The sequence below is a fragment of the Chlorocebus sabaeus genome, chromosome 21 (assembly GCF_047675955.1).
Source record: "Chlorocebus sabaeus isolate Y175 chromosome 21, mChlSab1.0.hap1, whole genome shotgun sequence".
NCBI lineage: Eukaryota > Metazoa > Chordata > Mammalia > Primates > Cercopithecidae > Chlorocebus > Chlorocebus sabaeus.
In genome coordinates, this window is record NC_132924.1 from 38,104,506 (window position 1) to 38,127,927 (window position 23,422).

The 23,422-nt window shown below is 38.8% G+C and overlaps 1 protein-coding gene across 3 annotated transcripts in view; it reads right to left on the bottom strand.

Annotated features, from left to right (window-relative positions):
* Positions 1 to 23,422, bottom strand: part of LOC103226369 (protein FAM221A) — a 165,019-nt gene that overhangs the window by 67,724 nt on the left and 73,873 nt on the right. For all 3 annotated transcript variants that reach the window (XM_073009052.1, XM_073009053.1, XM_073009054.1), the window contains exons 9-10: positions 12,433 to 12,548; positions 5,984 to 6,143 (exon numbers count right to left, since the gene is read on the bottom strand). In XM_073009052.1, coding sequence (XP_072865153.1) covers positions 5,984 to 6,143; positions 12,433 to 12,548 — 276 coding nt within the window. The remainder of the gene's footprint in view (positions 1 to 5,983; positions 6,144 to 12,432; positions 12,549 to 23,422) is intronic.

Genomic DNA, 23,422 nt, shown 5'->3' on the forward strand with positions numbered 1-23,422 from the left:
GGCACATATACACCATGGAATACTATGCAGCCATAAAAAAGGATGAGTTTGTGTCCTTTGTAGGGACATGGATGCAGCTGGAAACCATCATTCTTAGCAAACTATCACAAGAACAGAAAACCAAACACCGCATGTTCTCACTCATAGGTGGGAACTGAACAATGAGATCACTTGGACTCGGGGAGGGGAACATCACACACCGGGGCCTATCATGGGGAGGGGGGAAGGGGGAGGGATTGCATTGGGAGTTATACCTGATGTAAATGACGAGTTGATGGGTGCAGCACACCAACATGGCACAAGTATACATATGTAACAAACCTGCACGTTGTGCACATGTACCCTACAACTTAAAGTATAATAATAATAAATAAATTAAAAAAAAAAAAAAAAAGAAAGAGAATAGACTTTGCTGTCAGATATGTCTGGGTTCAAGTTCCATATTAACATTTAGAACTAGGGTCCGGGCTTGGTGGCTAACACCTGCAATCCCAGGACTTTGGGAGGCCGAGGCAGGAGAATTACTTGAGCCAAGGAGTTCGAGACCTGTCTGGACAACATGATAAAAACCTATCACCACAAAAAGTACAAAAAAATTAGCCAGGCATGGTTGGTAGTGCACGCCTGTAGTCCTAGCTACTTGAGAGGCTGAAGTGGGAGAATCACTTGTGCCCAGGAGGTTGAGGCTGCAGTGTGCTGTGATCGTGCCACTGCACTCCAGCCTGGGTGACAGAGTGAGACCATACCTCAAAAACAAAAAAAAAAAGAATAATTTTTTAATTTAAAAAAAAAATAGAACTAGGTAATCTTGAACAATTTCCTTACCCTTGTAAGCCTGCTTCCTCACTTATAAAATGGGAGCAAATATGCCCATTTTAAAAGTTAATGTAAGAAAATGCTTATAAACACACTGCCTGTGTTTCATAGAAATTAAAAAATTATTCTGCTGTCATCTTCTTTCTTCCATAATCAGAAGTGATCAGTTAAAATCTAACATATAAAATAACCAAAATCTAATCCCTTCTCCAAACTAAACATTCCTGGCATTTTCAAAAGCCTAGTTATCCTGCTCATACTTCTCATTCAGAGCCAGTCAGGCTGCCAACTGGTCAACCTAGGTATGATTAGAGAGTAAGATTTACAGGGTGTAATCCACAGAGACAGAAACCACAAATACTTAAGATGGAACAAGTCCAAACACAACAAGTATAGAGCTCATAGGTGCTAGGGAAAGTTATGGCGGTAGTAGGGAATGGTTTATAAGAAAAACAGGAAGTTCAGTTCAGTTCAATACAATAAACTAAAGAAAACTGCAACAGGAAATAAATATACTTGCACCTAAGCTAATAAAGAACTTATGTGAAATGTTTCATTGTCATACCCCTACTCACACACACAAACAACTACCTCCCAACAATAGGTGACTCAGACACTAATTAATAGTAAGGCAGAGTCTTACATGCATAAAACACACCACTCAGTCCAGAAAAGATCCACATTAGCATGTATGAAAGCCACTCTGGTTTACAACCCTAACGTCCTTCAAAAGCCACTATCTAACAACTCCATAGGGTCCCTCAAGGGGCATGTCTAGTTGCAAGAGTCCATATCAAGTATTTGTAGTTTGTAGTTCCTCCCAGTACAGATGCAATTTGACAATCATAAGTTATATTTACCATAAATAATGTTGCCTGGTAATAGCGTTGAAATATTTTATCATACTACCAAGGGAACAAAGACAGGGAGTTAACCAAAGGTCAAGTTTTCATGCAAAAGGGGAAAAGATTTTGTTACCCCTTATCCACAATCACCAGTTGTCTATTACACCTTTTTTACAAGGCTATAAATGAAGCAAATTATTAATATGAAGATATTGTAAAAGTTAAAGATTTTATACAAACTATCATTATAATATCTGCAGTTCCTTTTCTTTTTAGAAAGATAACATTTCCTGAGTTCTAATTTGATTACACTGTGATCTGAGACACTGTTTGCTATGATTTCAGTTCTTTTGCATTTGCTGAAGAGTGTTTTACTTCCAATTATGTGGTCGATTCTAGAATAAGTGCCAAGTGGCACTGAGAAGAATGTATGTTCGGTTGATTTGGGGTAGAGAGTTCTGCAGACATCTAACAGGTCCACTTGATCCAGAACTGAGTTCAAGTCCTGAATATTCTTGTTAATTTTCTGTCTCGATCTAATACTGACAGTGGGGTGTTAAAGTCTCCCATTATTATTGTGTGGGAGTCTAAGTCTCTTTGTAGATCTCTAAGAACTTGTTTTATGAATCTGGGTGCTCCTTGGGTGCACAGATATTCAGAATAGTTACCTCTTATTGTTGAACTGTTCCCTTTACCATTATGTAATGCCCTTCTTTGTCTTTTTTTATCTTTGTGGATTTAAAGTTTGTTTTGTCAGAGACTAGGACTGCAACCCCTGCTTTCTTTTGATTTCTATTTGCTTGGAAAATTTTCCTCCATCCCTTTATTTTGAGCCTGTATGTGTTTTTGTGTGGAAGATGGGTCTCCTGAATACAGCACACCTATGAGTCTTGACCACTTAGCCAATTTGCCAGTCTGTGTCTTTTAATTGGGGGATTTAGCCCATTTACATTTAAGGTTAGTATTGCTCACTCAAAACCACATAATTTCATGGAAATTGAACAACCTGCTCCTGAATGATTCCAGGGTAAATAATCAAATTAAGGCAGAAATCAAGAAGTTCTTTGAAACCAATGGGAACAAAGAGACAATCTACCAGAATCTCTAGGACACAGCTCAAGTAGTGTTGAGAGAAATTTATAGCACTAAATGCCCACGTCAGAAAGCTAGAAAGATCTCAAATCAACACCTTAACATCACAATTAAAAGAACTAGAAAGGCAAGAGTAAACAAACCCAAAAGCTAGCAGAAGACAAGAAATAATATCAGAGAAGAATTAAAGGAGATAGAAACACACACACACACACACACACACACCCTCCAAAAAAATCAATGAATCCAGGATTTTTTTTTTTGAAAAAATTAACAAAATAGACCACTAGCTAGACTAATAAAGAAGGAGAGAAGAATCAAATAGACTCAATAAAAAATGTTAAAGGGGTATCACCACTGACCCCACAAAAATACCAACTACCTTCAGAGAATACTATAAACACCTCTACACAAATAAACTAGAAAATCTAGAAGAAATGAATAAATTCTTGGATGCCTACACCCTACCAAGACTAAACCAGGAAGAAGTTGAATCCCTGAATAGACCAATAACAAACTCTAAAATTGAGGCAGTAATTAACAGTCTACCAACCAAAAAAAGCCCAGGACCAGACAGATTCACAGCTGAATTCAACCAGAGATACAAAGGACAGCTGGTACCATTCCTTTTGAAACTATTCCCAACAAGTGAAAAGGACTGACTCCTTCCTAACTCATTTTATGAAGCCAGCATTATTCTGATACCCAAACCGGTAAGAGACACAACAAAAAAAGAAAACTTCAGGCCAATATCCCTGATGAACATCGATGCAAAAATCCTCAATAAAATACTGACAAACTGAAACCAGCAGCACATCAAAAAACTTCTCCACTACGATCAAGTTTGCTTCATCCCTGGGATGCAATGCTGGTTCAACATACGCAAATCAATAAATGTAATCTAGCACATAAACGGAACTAATGACAAAAACCACATGACTATCTCAATAGACACAGAAAGGACTTTGATAATATTCAACATCGCTTCATGTTAAAAACTCTCAACAAACTAAGTATTGACAGAATATATCTCAAAATAGTAAAAGTAATTTATGACAAACCCACAACCTCAAATTGAATGAGCAAAAGCTGGAGGCATTCCCTATGAAAACCAGTACAAGACAAGGATGCCCTCTCTCACCACTCCTATTCACTAGAGTATTGGAAGTTCTGGACAGGGTAATCAGGCAAGAGAAAGAAATAAAGGGTATTCAAATAGGAAGAGAGGAAGACAAGTTGTCTGTTTGTAGATGACATGATTTTATATTTAGAAAACCCCATCATCTCAGCCCAAATCTTCTTGAAATGATAGGCAACTTCAGCAAAGTCTCAGGATACAAAGTAAATGTGCAAAAATCACAATCATTCCTACACACCAACAATAGGCAAGCAAAGAGCCAAACCATGAATGAACTCCCATTCACAAGTGTTACAAAAAGAATAAAATACCTAGGTATACAGCTAATAAGGGATGTGAAGGACCTCTTCAAGAGGAATTACAAACCACTGCTCAAGGAAATAAGAGAGGACACAAACAAATGGAAAAATATTCCATCCTCATGGATAGAAAAAGACTCAAGATCATGAAAATGGCCATACTGCCCAAAGTAATTTATAGAATCAATGCTATTCCCATCAAGCTACCACTGACATTCTTCAAAGAATTAGGAAAAACTATTTTAAATTTCATACGGAATCAAAGAAAGACCTCTTATAACCAAGATAATCCTAATCAAAAGGAAGAATGCTGGAGGCATCATGCTACCTGACTTCAAACTATACTATAAGGTGACAGTAACCAAAACAGCATGCTGCTGGTACCAAAACAGACATACAGACCAATGGAGCAGAATAGAAACCCCAGAAATAACACCACACATCTACAACCATCTGATCTTTGACAAACCTGACAAAAACAAGTAATTGGGAAAGCATCTCCTATTCAGTAAATGGTGCTGGGAAAACGAGACATATGCAGAAAACTGAAACTGAACCCCTTCCTTAAACTTTACACAAAAATTAACTCTAGATGGATTAAAGACTGAAATGTAAAACCTAAAATATAAAAACCCTAGAAGAAAACCTAGGCAATAGCGTTCAGGACATAGGTATGGGCAAAGACTTCATGACAAAAACAACAAAAGCAATTGCAACACAAGTCAAAATTGACAAATGGGATCTAATTAAACTAAAGACTTTCTGCACAGCAAAAGAAACTATCATCAGAGTGAACAGGCAACCTGTTCTCCTGAACAGGAGAAAAATTTTGCAATTTACCCATCTGACAAAGGTCTAATATCCAGAATCTACAAGAAACTTAAACATATTTACAGGAAAAAGACAACCCCATCAAAAAGTGAGCAAAGGATATGAACAGGCACTTCTCAAAAGAAGACATTTATTTGGCAAACAAACATATGAAAAAAAGCTGAACATCACTAATCATCAGAGAAATGCAAATCAAAACCACAAAGGGATACCACTTCATACCAGTTAGAATGGCGATCATTAAAGTCAGGAAACAATAGATGCTGGAGAGGATGTGGAGAAGTACGAACACTTTTACACTGTTGGTGGGAATGTAAATTAGTTCAACCATTATGGAAGATGATATGGCAATTTCTCAAGGATCTAGAACCAGAAATACCATTCAACCCAGCAATCCCATTACTGGGTATATACCCAAAGGAATATAAATCATCCTGCTATAAAGATACATGCACAAGTATGTTTATTGCAGCACTATTTACAATAGCAAAGACTTGGAACCAACCCAAATGCCCATCAATAATAGACTGGATAAAGAAAATGTGTTAAATATACACCATGGAATACGATGCAGCCATAAAAAGGAATGAGTTCATGTCCTCTGCAGTGACATGGATGAAGCTGGACGCCATCATCTTCAGCAAACTAACACAGGAATAGAAAACCAAACACCACATGTTTTTACTCATAAGTGGGAGTTGAACATTAAGAACACATGGACACAGAGAGGGAAGCAATACACACCAGGGCTTATTGGGGGGTGAGAGGGTGAGGGGAGGGAATTTAGAGGACAAGTCAATAAGTGCAGCAAACCACCATGGCACACGTATACCTATGTAAAAAACCGGCACATTCTGCACATGTATCCTGTTGTTGTTGCTTTTTAGAAGAAATTTAAAAAAAAAAAAATTTCCTTATGTTCAACAGATAAAAGCTATAATAGAGAAAAATTCTCAACTAACCACATATTCACAAGTTTTAATCTTCTCCTGAGCCAGATTGTATTCTGCCCATATTATCTCTAATCCATTCAAAGAAGCTGGAGTAGTAAAGCACCCTTCATCCAACACTTGTATAGCATCTGAAAGGTCATTTCCGAAACGAACACTGATGCCGACATGCCTATTTTTAAAAACAACAAAAAGAAAAAGATCAATACATTAGAAAGCTGATGTGAGAAAAAGTTACACTTTAATAGTAACGGTCTAAAAGTTATTGTTTACAGCACTGGCTTTGAAGAGGTACTTTTTAAAACTTTATATAAAATCATGTATAACTTACATTTTTCAGTCCACGTGTTTTTATGCAGACATGCATAATATAAACTTTTAATTAAAAAACATTTGTGAATATACTAATTTCATTACACAAAAAATATGAAAAAAATTAAAAATTTTTTAAACTATAAAAAAGGCAACTTTGAAAGTCTGCAGAATTTGAAATGGTATCAAATGAAGCTTCAACTTTTGGTCTACAAATAATTTACAAAGTCTAAGAGAAAAGACATATAAGAAACCCACTTACCATAGGCTAATTGATCTAAACAAGAGTTAAGTTCCTATGGTATATTTTCTAGTCACAAAAACATCACTTCTAAATAAAGACCCAAAACATTTCTAATATTAAACACTGAAATACATGTGTCCTCTAGATACATTTAAGAAAAAGAAATAAAAACAACTAAGATAGAGGGGGCGCACCCAAGATGGCCAAATAGGAACAGCTCCAGCCTCCAGCTCCCAGTGTGTGACAGAGAAGACAGGTGATTTCTGCATTTTCAACTGAGGCACCAGATTTATCTCACTGCGGAGTGCCAGACAATTGGTGCTGGTCAGCTGGTGCAGCCCGACCAGCGAGAGCTGAAGCAGGGTGAGGCATCGCCTCACCTGGGAAGCGCAAGGGGGAAGGGAATCCCTTTTCCTAGCCAAGGGAAACTGAGACACACAACACCTGGAAAATCAGGTAACTCCCACCCTAATACTGCGCTTTACCAAGGGTCTTAGCAAACGGCAGGCCTGATATTATATCCCACACCTAGCCCAGAGGGTCCTACGCCCACGGAGCCTCCCTCATTGCTAGCACAGCAGTCGGAGATCTAACTGCAAGGCAGCAGTGAGGCTGGGGGAGGGGCGCCCGCCATTGCTGAGGCTTAAGTAGGTAAACAAAGCCACCAGGAAGCTCGAACTGCGTAGAGCCCACCACAGCTCAAGGAGGCCTGCCTGCCTCTGTAGACTCCCCCTCTGGGGACAGGGCATAGCTAAACAAAAAGCAGCAGAAACCTTAGCAAAGGTAAATGCCCCTGTCTGATAGCTTTGAAGAGAGCAGTGGATCTCCCAGCACAGAATTGAGATCTGAGAATGAACAGACTGCCTGCTTAAGTGGGTCCCTGACTCCTGAGTAGCCTAACTGGGAGACATCCCCTACTAGTTGCAGACCTACACCTCACACCTCACACAGCAGGGTTCAACCCTCAGACGAAGCTTCCAGAGCAAGAACCAGACAGCAACACTCGCTGCTCAGCAATATTCTATCTTCTGCAGCCTCCGCTGCTGATACCCAGGCAAACAGGGTCTGGAGTGGACCTCAAGCAAATTCCAACAGACCTACAGCTGAGGGTCATGACTGTTAGAACGAAAACTAACAAACAGAAAGGACACCCACACCAAAACCCCATCAGTACATCACTATCATCAAAGACCAAAGGCGGATAAAACCACAAAGATGGAGGAAAAGCAGGGCAGAAAAGCTGGAAATTCAAAAAATCAGAGCACATCTCCCCCTCCAAAGGAACGCAGCTCATCGCCAGCAACGGAACAAAGCTGGATGGAGAATGACTTTGACAAGTTGAGAGAAGAAGGCTTCAGTCGATCAAACTTCTTAGAGCTAAAGGAGGAACTACGTAACCAGCGCAGGGAAACTTTAACCTTGAAAAAAGAATGGATGAATGGATAACTAGAATAATCAATGCAGAGAAGACCTTAAAAGAACTGATAGAGATGAAAACCATAACACGAGAAAATACATGACAAATGCACAAGCTTCAGTAACCAACTCGATCAACTAGAAGAAAGAGTATCAGCGATTGAAGATCAAATAAATGAAATGAAGCGAGAAGCATGGAGAAAAAAGAGTAAAAAGAAATGAACAAAGCCTCCAAGAAGTATGGGATTATGTGAAAAGACCAAATCTACGTCTGACTGGTGTGCCTGAAAGTGACAGGGAACATGGAATCAAGTTGGAAAACACTCTGCAGGATATCATCCAGGAGAACTTTCCCAACCTAGTAAGGCAGGCCAACATTCAAATTCAGGAAATACAGAAATGCCACAAAGATACTCCTTGAGAAGAGCAACTCCAAGACAAATAATTGTCAGATTCACCAAAGTTGAAATGAAGAAAAAATTGTTAAGGGCAGCCAGAAAGAAAGGTCGGGTTACACACAAAGGGAAGCCCATCAGACTAACAGTAGATCTCTCGGCAGAAACTCTACAAGCCAGAAGAGAGTGGGGACCAATATTCAACATTCTTAAAGAAAAGAATTTTCAACTCAGAATTTCATATCCAGCCAAACTAAGTTTCATACGTGAGGAGAAATAAAATCCTTTACAGACAAGCAAATGCTTAGAGATTTTGTCACCACCAGGCCTGCCCTACAAGAGATACTGAAGGAAGCACTAAACATGGAAAGGAACAACTGGTACCAGCCATTGCAAAAACATGTCAAAATGTAAAGACCATCAAGGCTAGGAAGAAACTGCATCAACTAACGAGCAAAATAACCAGCTAAGATCATAATGACAGGATCAAGTTCACACATAACAATATTAACCTTAAATGTACATGGACTAAACGTCCCAATTAAAAGACACAGACTGGAAAATTGGATAAAGAGTCAAGACCCATCAGTTTGCTGTATTCAGGAGACCCATCTCACATGCAGAGACACATAGACTCAAAATAAAGGGATGGAGGAAGATCTACCAAGCAAATGGAAAACAAAAAAAGGCAGGGGTTGCAATCCTAGTCTCTGATAAAACAGACTTTAAACCAACAAAGATCAAAAGAGACAAAGAAGGCCATTACATAATGGTAAAGGGATCAATTCAACAAGAAGAGCTAACTATCCTAAGTATCTATGCATCCAATACAGGAGCACCCAGATTCATAAAGCAAGTCCTTAGAGACTTACAAAGAGACTTAGACTCCCATACAATAATAATGGGAGACTTTAACACCCCACTGTCAACATTAGACAGATCAAGAGACAGAAAGTTAACAAGGATATCCAGGAATTGAACTCAACTCTGCACCAAGCAGACCTAATAGACATCTACAGAACTCTCTACCCCAAATCAACAGAATATACATTCTTCTCAGCACCACACTGCACTTATTCCAAAATTGACCACACAGTTGGAAGTAAAGCACTCCTCAGTAAATGTAAAAGAACAGAAATTACAACAAACTGTCTCTCAGACCACAGTGCAATCAAACTAGAACTCAGGACTAAGAAACTCAACCAAAACCACTCAACTAACATGGAAACTGAACAACCTGCTCCTATATGACTACTGGGTACATAACTAAATGAAGGCAGAAATAAAGATGTTCTTTGAAACCAATGAGAACAAAGATACAACATACCAGAATCTCTGGGACACATTTAAAGCACTGTGTAGAGGGAAATTTATAGCACTAAATGCCCACAAGAGAAAGCAGGAAAGATCTAAAATTGACACCCTAACATCACAATTAAAAGAACTAGAGAAACAAGAGCAAACACATTCAAAAGCTAGCAGAAGGCAAGAAATAACTAAGATCAGAGCAGAACTGAAGGAGATAGAGACATAAAAAACCCTCCAAAAAATCAATGAATCCAGGAGCTGGTCTTTTGAAAAGACCAACAAAATTGATAGACCACTAGCAAGACTAATAAAGAAGAAAAGAGAGAAGAATCAAATAGACGCAATAAAAAATGATAAAGGGGGTATCACCACCGACCCCACAGAAATACAAACTACCATCAGAGAATACTATAAACACCTCTACACAAATAAACTAGAAAAGCTAGAAGAAAGAGATAATTTCCTGGACACTTACACTCTCCCAAGACTAAACCAGGAAGAAGTTGAATCCCTGAATAGACCAATAGCAGGCTCTGAAATTGAGGCAATAATTAATAACCTACCAACCAAAAAATGTCCAGGACCAGACGGATTCACAGCCGAATTCTACCAGAGGTACAAGGAGGAGTTGGTACCATTCCTTCTGAAACTACTCCAATCAACAGAAAAAGAGGGAATCCTCCCTAACTCATTTTACGAGGCCAACATCATCCTGATACCAAAGCCTGACAGAGATACAACAAAAAAAGAGAATTTTAGACCAATATCCCTGATGAACATCGATGCAAAAATCCTCAATAAAATACTGGCAAACCGAATCCAGCAGCACATCAAAAAGCTTATCCACCATGATCAAGTGGGCTTCATCCCTGGGATGCAAGGCTGATTCAACATAAGCAAATCAATAAACATAATCCAGCATATAAACAGAACAAAAGACAAAAACCACATGATTATCTCAATAGATGCAGAAAAAGCCTTTGAAAAAATTCGACAGTCCTTCATGCTAAAAACTCTCAATAAATTCAGTATTGATGGAACGAACAGAGGACATGAACAGACACTTCTCAAAAGAAGACATTTATACCGCCAACAGACACATGAAAATATGCTCATCATCATTCGCCATCAGAGAAATGCAAATCAAAACCACGAGATACCATCTCACACCAGTTAGAATGGCAATCATTAAAAAGTCAGGAAACAACAGGTGCTGGAGAGGATGTGGAAAAACTTTTACACTGTTGGTGGGACTGTAAACTAGTTCAACCATTGTGGAAAACAGTGTGGCGATTCCTCAAGGATCTAGAACTAGAAACACCATTTGACCCAGCCATCCCATTACTGGGTCTATACCCAAAGGATTATAAGTCATGCTGCTATAAAGACACATGCACATGTATGTTTATTGAGGCACTATTCACAGTAGCAAAGACTTGGAATCAACCCAAATGTCCATCAGTGACAGACTGGATTAAGAAAATGTGGCACATACACACCATGGAATACTATGCAGCCATAAAAAAGGATGAATTCGTGTCTTTTGTAGGGACATGGATGCAGCTGGAAACCATCATTCTCAGCAAACTATCACAAGAACAGAAAACCAAATACCGCATGTTCTCACTCATAGGTGGGAACTGAACAACGAGATCACTTGGACACAGGAAGGGGATCATCACACACAGGGTCCTATTGTGGGGAGGGGGAAGGGATAGAATTAGGAGATATACCTAATGTAAATGACGAGTTAATGGGTGCAGCACACCAACATGGCACATGTATACATATGTAACAAACCTGCACGTTGTGCACATGTACCCTAGAACTTAAAGTATAGTAAAAAAAAAAAAAAAAAAAAAAAAAAAAGCTAAGATAATTATTTACCCAAACTTTGGTGAATGAGTGGGTGACAGTAGGGTTAAATCAAGGAATAAATGTTTGCAAAGCGAAAACTGTAAGAAGCACCCCCTACCACCACAGGTTCGAAAACAAATAACAAATACAGTGGGCTCACTGAATGCTTTCATGCCGCATCGTTTATTGCAAAGGCATCTGTATGATTCTTGCATACTTTACCAATTTTTATTTTATGATAATTTGTATATATTCATTCACTCATTCATTTTCCAACCTGCTTACTCCAATCCAGGGGTCACAGGTGGCCACAACTATCTCAGCAGCTCAGAGCGTTAAGGTGGGAACCAAACCTGGACATGACACCATTGCACTGCAGGACACACTCACGCTCATCCACACTCACTCATACTGGGACAATACAGACACACCAATTCACCTAAGCAGGATGTGAAAGAAAACCACAGTATTCCAAGAAAACCACCCAAATATGGAGAGAATGTGCAAATTCCACACAGACAGTGGGGCTCCAGCTAGAAATTGATTTTCTTCTTCAATGTTATAATGAAATAATGTTGAATGAAAACACGTTATTCAAGGACGGGGTATACTCCTGAAAATAATCCCAAGCAAAATAACTGGATATGGCAGTTTCCCATCAAACCTTCATTTAAAAGCTATGTTGCTGTGTTTTCAATTTCAGTCTCAGTTATGACCTTAGAACACTATAGCTCCAAGCAGTGACAACAGAAAACTGACAAAAACAGTATAAAATTCATCTCAGAAATAACTATCTTTAATTTCTCTCCTTGAAGTCATAAAAATACAAAGGTTAAATTTTAAAGCAAAAATGGCAGGCATACAATTTAAATAAACACCACTGATTAACAATTAGTTTAAAATATCCTTCTGAAAAATATGCTTTTTACCTCATTTCTTTCAGTATTTCCATCTTAGCTGCCAGATTTTTCATTCTGGTATCTATACAGGTCTTCAGAGTGCTTTCTAAGTGATTAGTCAAAACCACAGCAGCTGCTTTCTCTTGCTGAAACAAAGAATAAGCACATCCTAGTGAGACCCAAAGAGGAAACTGTATTTCTGCTATAATTTAAATAATTTTTGGCTGGACATAGTGGCTCACGCCTATAATTCCAACACTTTGAGAGGCCAGGGAGGGCAGATGGCTTGAGCTCAAAAGTTTGAGACCAGCCTGGACAACACGACAAAACCCTGTCTGTACAAAAAAATACATGGGTGTGGTGGTGCGTGCCTGTAGTCTTAGCTACTTAGGAGGCTAAGGTGAGAGGATGGCCAGAGCTAGGGAGGCAGAGGTTGCACTGAGTCGAGATTGTGCCACAGAACTCTAGCCTAGGCAACAAAGTCAGATTCTGTCTCAAAAAAAAAAAAAAAAAAAGTTTCCAAATTTGAATAAAATAGAATCCAGCTGCTGATTTTTATTTCAAATTAATATTTATTTTTAACTGCTTCAATTAAATAAAGAATGAAGGCTTTAATGATTCTAAGCAAGCTATATATTATCACTCTTGGCACAGCATTTCGGAAATCATTCATCTTTTTTTGGTGCTATGTCTTTTTTTAAATTGTGGTAAAATATACGTAACATAAAATTTATCATTTTAACCATTTTAAAATGTATAGTTCTGTGACATTAGGTACATTCATATTGTTGTGTAATCATCAGCACCATCCATCTCCAGAACTTTTTCATCTTTCCTAATTCTAACTCTGTATCTATCAAACACTACTCCCTATCTCCCTTCCCCCAAGCCCCTGGAAACCACCATTCAACTTTGGGTCCCTACAGATTTGACTGCTCTAGGAACTTCGAATAAAAATACTACATGTAAATATGCCTGTATTAATGTCAAGCAACAACTCCCTTTGGCACAAGGAGTATTTTCTAAGCAATAAAGAGAGATATTTCATAAAGATAAATGGGTCAATTCATCAAAAAGATCCAACAATTCTAAATGTATACTTGCATAAAAAATAACAGAGCTTTTTTAAAAAATCACAAAATCTGATAGAAAAGGGAATAAAACAGACAAAACTACAATAATATTTAGATTTCAATACTTCTCTCTCAGTAGTTGATTGAACAAGTAGAGAGAGAATCTGTCAGGGTCTAAAAGACTTGAAGCCCACTATCAAGCAATTCAGCCTAATATTTATAAAGCACTCCACCCAACAACTTATAGGATACACATAACTTTTAAAAATGAATGGAACATTTCCAGACAGACCATATGCTGGGTAATGAAACAAATGTCAATAAATTTAAAAGAACTGAAACCTGAGTATGCTCTCTGATACCAATAAAATTAAATTAGAAATCAGTAACAAAATATATTGCAGGAACCACTGAGTATTTATCCAAAAGAACGGAATTAACATGCACTCCTAAGTTTACTGCAGCACTATCACAGTATCAAAGACATGGAATCAACCTAAGTGTCCATCAATGGATCAAGAAAATGCAGTATATATACAATGGAATACTATTCAGCCATAAAAATGAATGAAATCCTGTCATTTCAGCTACATGGATGGAACTGGATGTCATTCTGTTAAACAGGCAGGAAAGACAAATATTTTACATTCTTGTTAATATGTAGGAGCTAAAAAAGTTGATCTCATAGAGGTAGAGAGTGGAATGATAGATATCAGAGGCTAGGAAGGGTGTGTTAGGGACAGAAGAATAAAGAGAGGTTGGTTAATAAGTACAAACATGCAGTTAGATAGAAGGGTAAGTTCTAATGTTTGATAGCAGATGACTATAGTTAATGATGTATTGTATATTTCAAAATAGCAAGAAGAGAAATGTCTTGAAATGTTCCCAACACACAGAAATGATAAATCCTTGAGGTGATCGATATCCTAAATACCTACACTTGATCATTACACATTCTAGGCATATGAAAAAATATCACACATACACCAGTAAATATATACAAATACTATGTACCAAGAAAAAAATAAAATATATATTGGGGAAATCTTCAAATTTGTGGAAATTAAGCACATGCTTCTAAATAGTTCATAGTTCAAAATAGGAGTCACAAGGAAATGTTTTAAATATGCTTCACTAAATAATAAACAAAACATATCAAAATTTGTGGTTTGTAAATAAAGCAATGCTTAGAAAGAAATATTTATCTCTAAAAGTATATTATAAAAGAACAAAAGATTTAAAACAATAATATGGAGGACTTCAGGTTTTGGTTTCACATGTAAGGAGCCTGGAAGTCACTATGCCATCCTAACACATTAAAAAGCTGAACAAAGTGAAAATCAACAACTTTTCTCAGATCTGTAAGAAAAGGTGAGGTAGGTAGGGTCATGGGGAAAGCCGCTACTCCTAAAATTAGACAGACAGGGATACAGAGAATCACAACATAGTGGAACAGAAATTTCTACAGGAAGCAATGCCTAGATAGGAAAATCTGGACTTCTGACAAACTGCTGGAAACTAGGTGTAGGCAAGACTGAAAGGTGAAAGCTCCAGGGGCATCTAGTCATGCTGGCCCCCATGCTTTTGTGAGTTTTACCTCCAGGAGTTAGATCAGGTTCTCACAGTAAATACAGTATCATACATATCATTGCAGTAAAATCCCCTCATGCTTCCAGCAGTGAGAGGGGAAACAAACCATTTTGAAATATCCCAGAGCACTATGTACTTCTTAATAAGATCTACCCTGAAAAGAAACCAGTTAACCACAGCCTAACCTGCTGAGGATTCACCAAAGCCTACCCGACCTGGGGGAAGGAAATAGCCAACTCCAGCCAGCTCTATCCTTCCACATGGAAGGAGGTAAATACCCAATTCTATCCTATTCTAGCCATACTATCCCACCTAAAGGGGGAGGAAAAAAATGAGAAACGCTTGTGAATTCACAGGCCAGAGGCGTAGACTCACAAAAAGACTGAGATCTAATCACAGGACTATACAACACATCACTCCCCTGTATATCTTACAACTACATTATTAAAGACATAATTAAACCAATTGCTTTTTTACCTGATATATCATATACAGTTATCAAGAAAACATTACAGCCAGGCACAGTGGCTAATGCCTGTAATTCCAGCACTTTAGGAGGCTGAGGTGGGTGAATTGCTTGAGCCCGGGAGTTCAAGACCAGCCTGGGCGATATGACAAAATGGTCTCTACCAAAAAAAGAAAAAAGTGCAAAAATTAGCCAGGCATGGTGGTGCACACCTGTAGTCCCAGCCTCCCACTCAGGAGGCTGAGGTGGGAGGATCACTTGAGTCCAGGAGGTGGAGGTTGCAGTGAGCCAAGATCACACCACTGCATTCCAGACTAGACAACAGGGCAAGATCCTGTCTCAAACCAAAAAAAAGAAAAAGAAAAAGAAAAAATTATAAAGAAAAACTCAGAACCAGATGTGGAAGGGATGTTGGAATTATCAGACAATGAGTTTAAAACAACTATGATTAATATGCTATGCATTATAATGGCAAAAATAGATAGCATGTAGTAACAGATGGGCAATGTAAGCAAAGAGATGGAAATCCTAAGAATGAACCAAAAAGAAGTGCTGGATATCAAAACACTGTAACAGAAATCAAAAATGCCTTCAATGGACATCCTAGTAGACTGGACGTGGCTGACAAAAGAACCCAAAACTGAGAAGCAATGACAACAGACTCAAAAGAAACAACAGAAGACCTAAGAATTGTGGGACAACTACAAATAATGTAACATATGAGTAATGAGAATGCCAAAAGGAAAAGAAATACCTAAAACAATACTGACTGAGAATTTTCCTAAACCAAAACATGGATCCAGGAAGCTCAAAGACCACTAAGCTGAATGAATGCAAATAATAATAATAATAAAACTAAACATATCATTTTCAAACTACAGAAAATCAAAGATAAAGAAAAAATCTCAAAGAAGCCAGAGGGCAAAAAACAGCTTACCTATAGAGGAGTAAAAGAAAGAATTATACTCAACATCTGATATACTTTGGATGTTTGCCCCCTCCAAATCTCATGTTTAAATGTAATCTCCAGTGTTAGAGGTGGGGCCTAGTGGGAAGTACTGGTTCATGGGGCAGATCCCTCAAGGACGGCTTAGCACCATACTCTTGGTGGTGAGTCCTCACTCAGTTCACACGAGATTTGGTTAGGACTGACCCCTTCCCTCCCTTGCTCCCCTCTGCCTGCTCCCTCGCTCCTCATGTGATAAGCTGGCTCCCCTTTGCCTTCAGCCAGGACGGTAAGTTTCTTAAGGCCCTCACCAGAAGCAGATTCTGGCACCACATTTTCTATATAGCCTACAAAACCATGAGCCAATATAAACCTCTTTTCTTTATAGTCAGTTTCAGATACTCCTTTATAGCAATGAAAACGAATATAACATCTCCTTGGCAAGCATGCAGGGAAGTAGAGAATGGAGTGAAATATTTAAAGCGTTGAACAAAGAAAAGTCACCAACCTAGAACTCTATGTCCTAAATCATCCTGGAAAAGCAAAGATGAAATAAAAGACTTAGAGGGAAAAAAAAATGAGGGACTATGCAACTGGTAGACCTTTCTTGAAAGAAATGTTAAAATATGTTCTTTAAAGAGGAGAAAAACCATATAGGTCAGAAACTTGTCTCCACATAAAGAAGGAAGAGCATCAAAGCAGGAATAAGTGAAGGTAAAATATAAACTTTTATTCTCAATTGATCTGACAGAAAATAGTTTCTTAAAAAAAATAGCAACAATGTATTTGATTATATATGTTTATATGTACATATATATGCTTACACATAATTATATATAAGTGAAATAAAAGACATCAACAACACAAGGAGTAAGAGGGAGGAATTAGGATTATTTTCTTATAATAAGGTGCTCACACTACCCATTAAGTGATACAGTGTTACTTGAAAGCGGGCCTGAATTAATTGTAAATGTATACTGCAAACACTAGAGAAACCACTGAAAAACATTTTTTAAAAAAGTATAACTGACATGCTAAGAAATAAGAAAAAATAGAATCATATAAAATGCTCAATTAAAGCACAAAAAAAGAGAAAAAAAGTGGAAGACGAACAAGCAAGAGCATCAGATAGATCTTAATCCAATGCAACCACATCAATAATCATTTTAATGTCAACGGTCTAGATCAGGGGTCCCCAACCCCCAGGCCATGAACTGGTAGGGTCCATGGCCTGGTAAGAACTGGGTCAAGGCCGTGCACGGTGGCTCAAGCCTGTAATCCCAGCACTTTGGGAGGCCGAGACGGGTGGATCACAAGGTCAGGAGATCGAGACCATCCTGGCTAACACGGTGAAACCCCGTCTCTACTAAAAAATACAAAAAACTAGCGGGCGAGGTGGCGGGCGCCTGTAATCCCAGCTACTCGGAGGCTGAGGCAGGAGAATGGCATAAAACCGGGAGGCGGAGCTTGCAGTGAGCTGAGATCCAGCCACTGCACTCCAGCCTGGGCGACAGAGCGAGACTCTGTCTCAAAAAAAAAAAAAAAAAAGAACTGGGTCATACAGCAGGAGAGTAGCAGGTGAGCGAGTATCACCGCCTAAGCTTCGCCACCTGTCATATCAGCGGTGGCATTACAGTCTCATAGGAGCGCAAACCCTATTGTGAAGTGCACACGAGGGATCTAGGTTGCATGCTCCTTATGAGAATCTAATTAATGCCTGATGATCTGAGGTGAAACAGTTTCATCCCAAAACCCCTAACCTCCCTCCTGGAAAAACTGTCTTCGATGAAACTGGTCCCTGGTGCCAAAAAGGTTGGGGACCACTGGTCTAAATACACCAGTTAAAAGACGGACTGTCAGAATGGATGAAAAAGCAAGATTCAAATATACACTGTCTACCAGAACCTACTTTAAATATAAAGATACCTACAGATTAAAAGTAAATGTGGTCAGGCATAGTGACTCACATCTGTCATCCCAACACTTTGGGAGGCTGAGGCTGGAGAACTGCTGAAGACCAGGAGTTCAAGACCTGTCTGAAAAACACGTCAAGACCTCATCTCTTTAAAAAAAAAAATGCCAGGGATAGTGGTGCATGCCCGTAGTCCAAGCTACTCAGGAGGCTGGGGCAGGAGGAGGATAGCTTGAGCTATCCTTGAGAGGAGTTCAAGGTTGCAATGTGCCATGATTGCACCGCTGCACTCCAGTCTGGGTGACAGAGTAAGACCCTGTCTCAAGAAAACAAATAAAATTAAATTAAACAGATGAAGAAAAATATACCATGCTAGCACTAATCAAAGGGAAACAAATTAACATAGGTACTAAACACTAGGAGCTACACTAATTTCACACAGAGTAGACTTCAAAGCAAGAAAAGTTTTCAGGGATAAAGAGGAACACTAAACAATGATAAAGGGGTCAATTCTCTGTATGTGCCTAATAATAAAGCATCAAAATATATGACTCAAAGACTAACAGAACTGCAAGGAGAAATAAATAAATCTAGTATTTATAGTTGGAGACCTCAACATCCCTCTATCAGAAGTGGACAGATCTACCATGAAAAATCAGTAAAGATACATTTGAACTCAATACCAATAAATTAGATATAACTAACATCCATAGTCTACAGTGGATAATTAACATCTACAGACTACAGCTGACTCTTGAACAAAGCAAGTGTTAGGGGTGTCAACCCCCACAGTCTTGAAAATCTATGTGTAGTTTTTGATTCCACAGAAACCTAACTACTAATAGCCTACTATTGACCAGAAGCTTTATTGATAAGACAAGCCATCAGTTAGCAAGTATTCTGTATGTTATATGTATTATATACAGTATTCTCACAGTAAAGTAAGCCAGAAAAAAGAAAATATAAGGAAAAGCATAAAGAAGAGAAGATATATTTACTACTCATTAAATGGAAGTGGATCATCATTAAGGTTTTCATCCTCCATCATCTTCACATTGAGCAGGCTGAGGACAAGGAGGAAGACGAGAGGTTGGTATTCCTATCTCACCAATGGCAGAGATGGAAGAAGTGGAAGGGGAGGCAGGAGGGGCAGGCATAACTGATGAAACTTTTATTTAAATATCCACATATAAGTGGACCCTTGTAGTTCAAACTCATATTCAAGGGTGAACTATAGTTCATCCAACAACAGCAGAATCTACATTCCTGTCAAGATCATATGGAAGATCCACCAAAATATGCCACCACATTCTGGGCCATAAAACACACCTTAACAGTTAAAGGAATAGAAACCATACAATGTCTGCTTTCAGGCCACAGTAGAATAAGTTAGAAATCAATAACAGAAAGATAATTGAAAAAAAATCTCAAAACATGTAAGGATTAAACAACATTACTAATAACACGAGTCAAAGAAGAAATCTCATGAAAAATTTAAAAATACTTTCAAGATAAAAGTATAACTTACCAAATTTGTAGAATGTAGCATAGGCAGTGCATTGACAAAAATTAACAGCACTGAAATGCATACATGTCAGAAGTGAAAAAAAAACTAAATAATCTAAGTTTGCTCCTTAGGAAACATAAAAAGAACAGCAAATTAAATCTTAAATATGCAAAAATAGGAAAGTATAAATCAATCGATCTGAAAACAGGAAATCAAGAGGAAAAAAATCAACAAAACCAAAAGTTGATACTTTGAAAAGATGAATAAAATTGGTAACACTATAACCGGGCTAATTAAGAAAAAAAAGACAGAGGACACAAATTGCCAGTATCAGACGCCAAAGAGGGCATCAGTACAGATCCAATGTAAAACATTAAAATTAAATATAAAAATGTAAAATTAAAAATATGAACAACTCAAGGCCCACAAATTTGATAACCTAGATTAAATGAACTAATTCTTTGAAAGACATAATCTGCCAAAACTCACATAAAAATAATCTGAACAGATTTATTTCTATTTTTAAAACTGAATCAACCATTAATAAGCTTCCAAAACAGAAAGTGTCAGGCCTATATAAGTTCACTGGTAAATTCTACCAAACATTTAAGGAAAAAACTATACCAATTCTCTGTCATTGAATAGAAACAGAGGAAATTCTTCCAAACTCATTCCATGAGGCCAGCATCACCCTAATACTGAAAGCAGAAAACAGCATTACAAAAAAAGAAAGACACAAACCAATATATGTCATGAACATATATGTAAAAACCTTCCAAAAAATTAGAAAATTGAATCCAACAATGTATGAAAAGAAACACAGTTGATGCTTGAACAACACAGGTTTGAACTGCATAGGTCCACTTACTAACAGATTTTTCTCAATAAGTTACACAAGGTGTGCCTGCCTGTATACCTTGTATAACTTATTGAAAATAAAATAAGTAAAAATTTTAATTTATTTTAAAATAATTTTAATTTTAACTTATTTTTAAATAAGTTAAATAATTTTAAGTTAATATTAATTTAAAATTAAATTAAATAATTTCAACTTTAAAAATTTTAATAAATAATTTTAACTTATTTAATTTTAAAATAAGTTAAAATTATTGAACTTATTTATCTCTCCACCTGTTCCATCTCTGTCACCTGTGAGACAAGAGCAACCCATGCTCTTCCTCCTCAGCCTACTCAACATGAAGACAATGAGAATTAAGACTTAATAAAGAATAAATACATTTCTTCTTCCTTAAGACTTTCTTAATATTTTCCCTTCTCTAGATTACTTTATTGTAAAGATACAGTATACAATAAATATAACACAAAAAACATGTTTGTTAGAATAAATTATTTCAGAGAGGGGCTTCAAGATGACTCACTAGAGGCCACTGGTATTTGCCTCCTCCTGAAAAAAGAGCCAAAATAGCAAGTAGATAATCACACTTCAAATAGATCATCTAAGAGAGAAATGAGACTTCAACAGAGAAGTGACAGGAAACACATAAAGCAAGGAAGGAGAAAGAAGAGAAGCAGCCTTCTTGGCTGGGAGCCTGGACAGGCTCCTCAATGCAGAGAAGGGGTAAATGAGAGACCCCAGTGGCCCATATTCTCACTGCAAACTCCTGCAATCCTAGCCCCGAAAGGGACCTTTGATCCTCATGTGCTCTGAGACACAGAGAGCTGCCCAGAGACTACACAACTACATTGCTCCACACAGGGAGCTCATGTTGGGTTCCATACAACCATCCCCCAATCCTAAGCAACTACAGCACGCTGCCATTTTGCATGCCCAACCCCAACTAGACTGCATCCTGGTCTAGGGCCCAACATCCCATACAACTCCACAACCCTGGAGCAAAGCTGACATCTCCTGCCCACAGCCACCACTGCAGCTGACTGCAAGTACCAGCGAAGACGCAGGAGCCACGGGCAGCAACCCTGTTCGCAGAGGAATAGCCATACATCTTGATGGCTCTGAGGAAATGCTATCCTGCTTGCTGCCACCACCACTACTGGCTGCTGCTGCCACAGAATCAAAACACAAGCCACTGGCAGCCACTCTACCCCCAAGAAGGGCAACCATGCATTTTCACAGACCAAGAGGAAAGGCTATCCCATCTCACAACCACCACTGCTGCTAGCTGCTGCCATATCTGAGGCCAAACTGCAAGCCACCAGCAGGAACCCCAACCCCACGAGCAGAGGGGCAGCCATGCATCTTCACATGATCCAAGGGAGAGCTACCCAACCCAGAACCTGAGACAATGCTGGCTGCTGCTGCCACCAGTGTCAAAGTGTGAGCCATTTACAGTGACACTGCTGCCCTAAGCAGCAAAGCTGCTGCACATTTTCACACACCCAAAGGACAAACTTTTCCACCTGCAGCTGCTGCCCTTGCAAACTGCCACCACTGGAGCAAATGTAAGAGCAAAGTACGTGTTCAACAGCCACCTCCATACATCTGCTGCCACTAAAAGTAACCTCACCCTCCCCAGTGATAGGGCTGCAAAGCAACCACTGCCACCCCCACTCAAGCATTCCACTGGAAACCTGGGCATCATCCTGCACCTGCCTACCACCATCAGAGTCTGCACTCACCACCTGGACCTGAGGACAGATCCACTCCACCCAGCTCCACAGCCCCTCTCACCAGTGTCTGAGCACACCACCCAAGGCCCTGGGTATCACCCAGCCCAGTCCACCGTTGGTACCTGAACACTCCTCCCCAAGGCCCAAGGTCAAGCCTGCCCAACCTGGCACTACCAACACAGCTAGCATCCACTTGCACATGCTGTCGGCCTGTCTGACCCACTCAGCACATCACAGCCAGCACCAACACCAGTGTAGATCACTTGGAAAACACAAGTCATTGCTATCACCCACATCGTGCCCATTGCCTAGGAGCCCAAGAACACACTCACCTGTCTGGCCCACCACTACTGCTACTAGCACCCAAGCAAGATTCCTGGAAACCCAAGTATTGGCCAACCTGGGCTCTCTAACATTAGTGCCAGCATGTGCTGTCCTGGAAACCAAGGACAGGCATGCTTGGCCTGGCACTGCCACCACTGGGGTCTGAGGACTGGCAAACCTGGCATTCCTATACCCAGCAAAACTTCTCCACAGCCCCCACTAACAGCCACAACCTAAGCCATTGAGGAAATCACAAAAACTACTGACTGTTTACATCCAAAGGAATCATACTAAGACTATACTACTGCATGAACCCAGAATTAAAGCCAAAGGGCCCTACCCAACCAACACCATAGGTACATCTTCAGGAAAAGGTCCTCCCCTACAAAATTATTTCCAAAAAATTGGAAGAAGCAACTGTTACACCCGATGCACAAATATCAATGTAACAAAAGAAACATGAGAACACAAGAAAATATAACTCCAAAGGAAGTTAGTAATTCTCCACCAAGAGATCATAATCAAAAAGAAATTTTAAAATTCTAGATTAAAAATTCAAAATACTGATTTTAAAGAAGCTCAGTGAGATAAAAGATAATTCTGAAAAATAAAG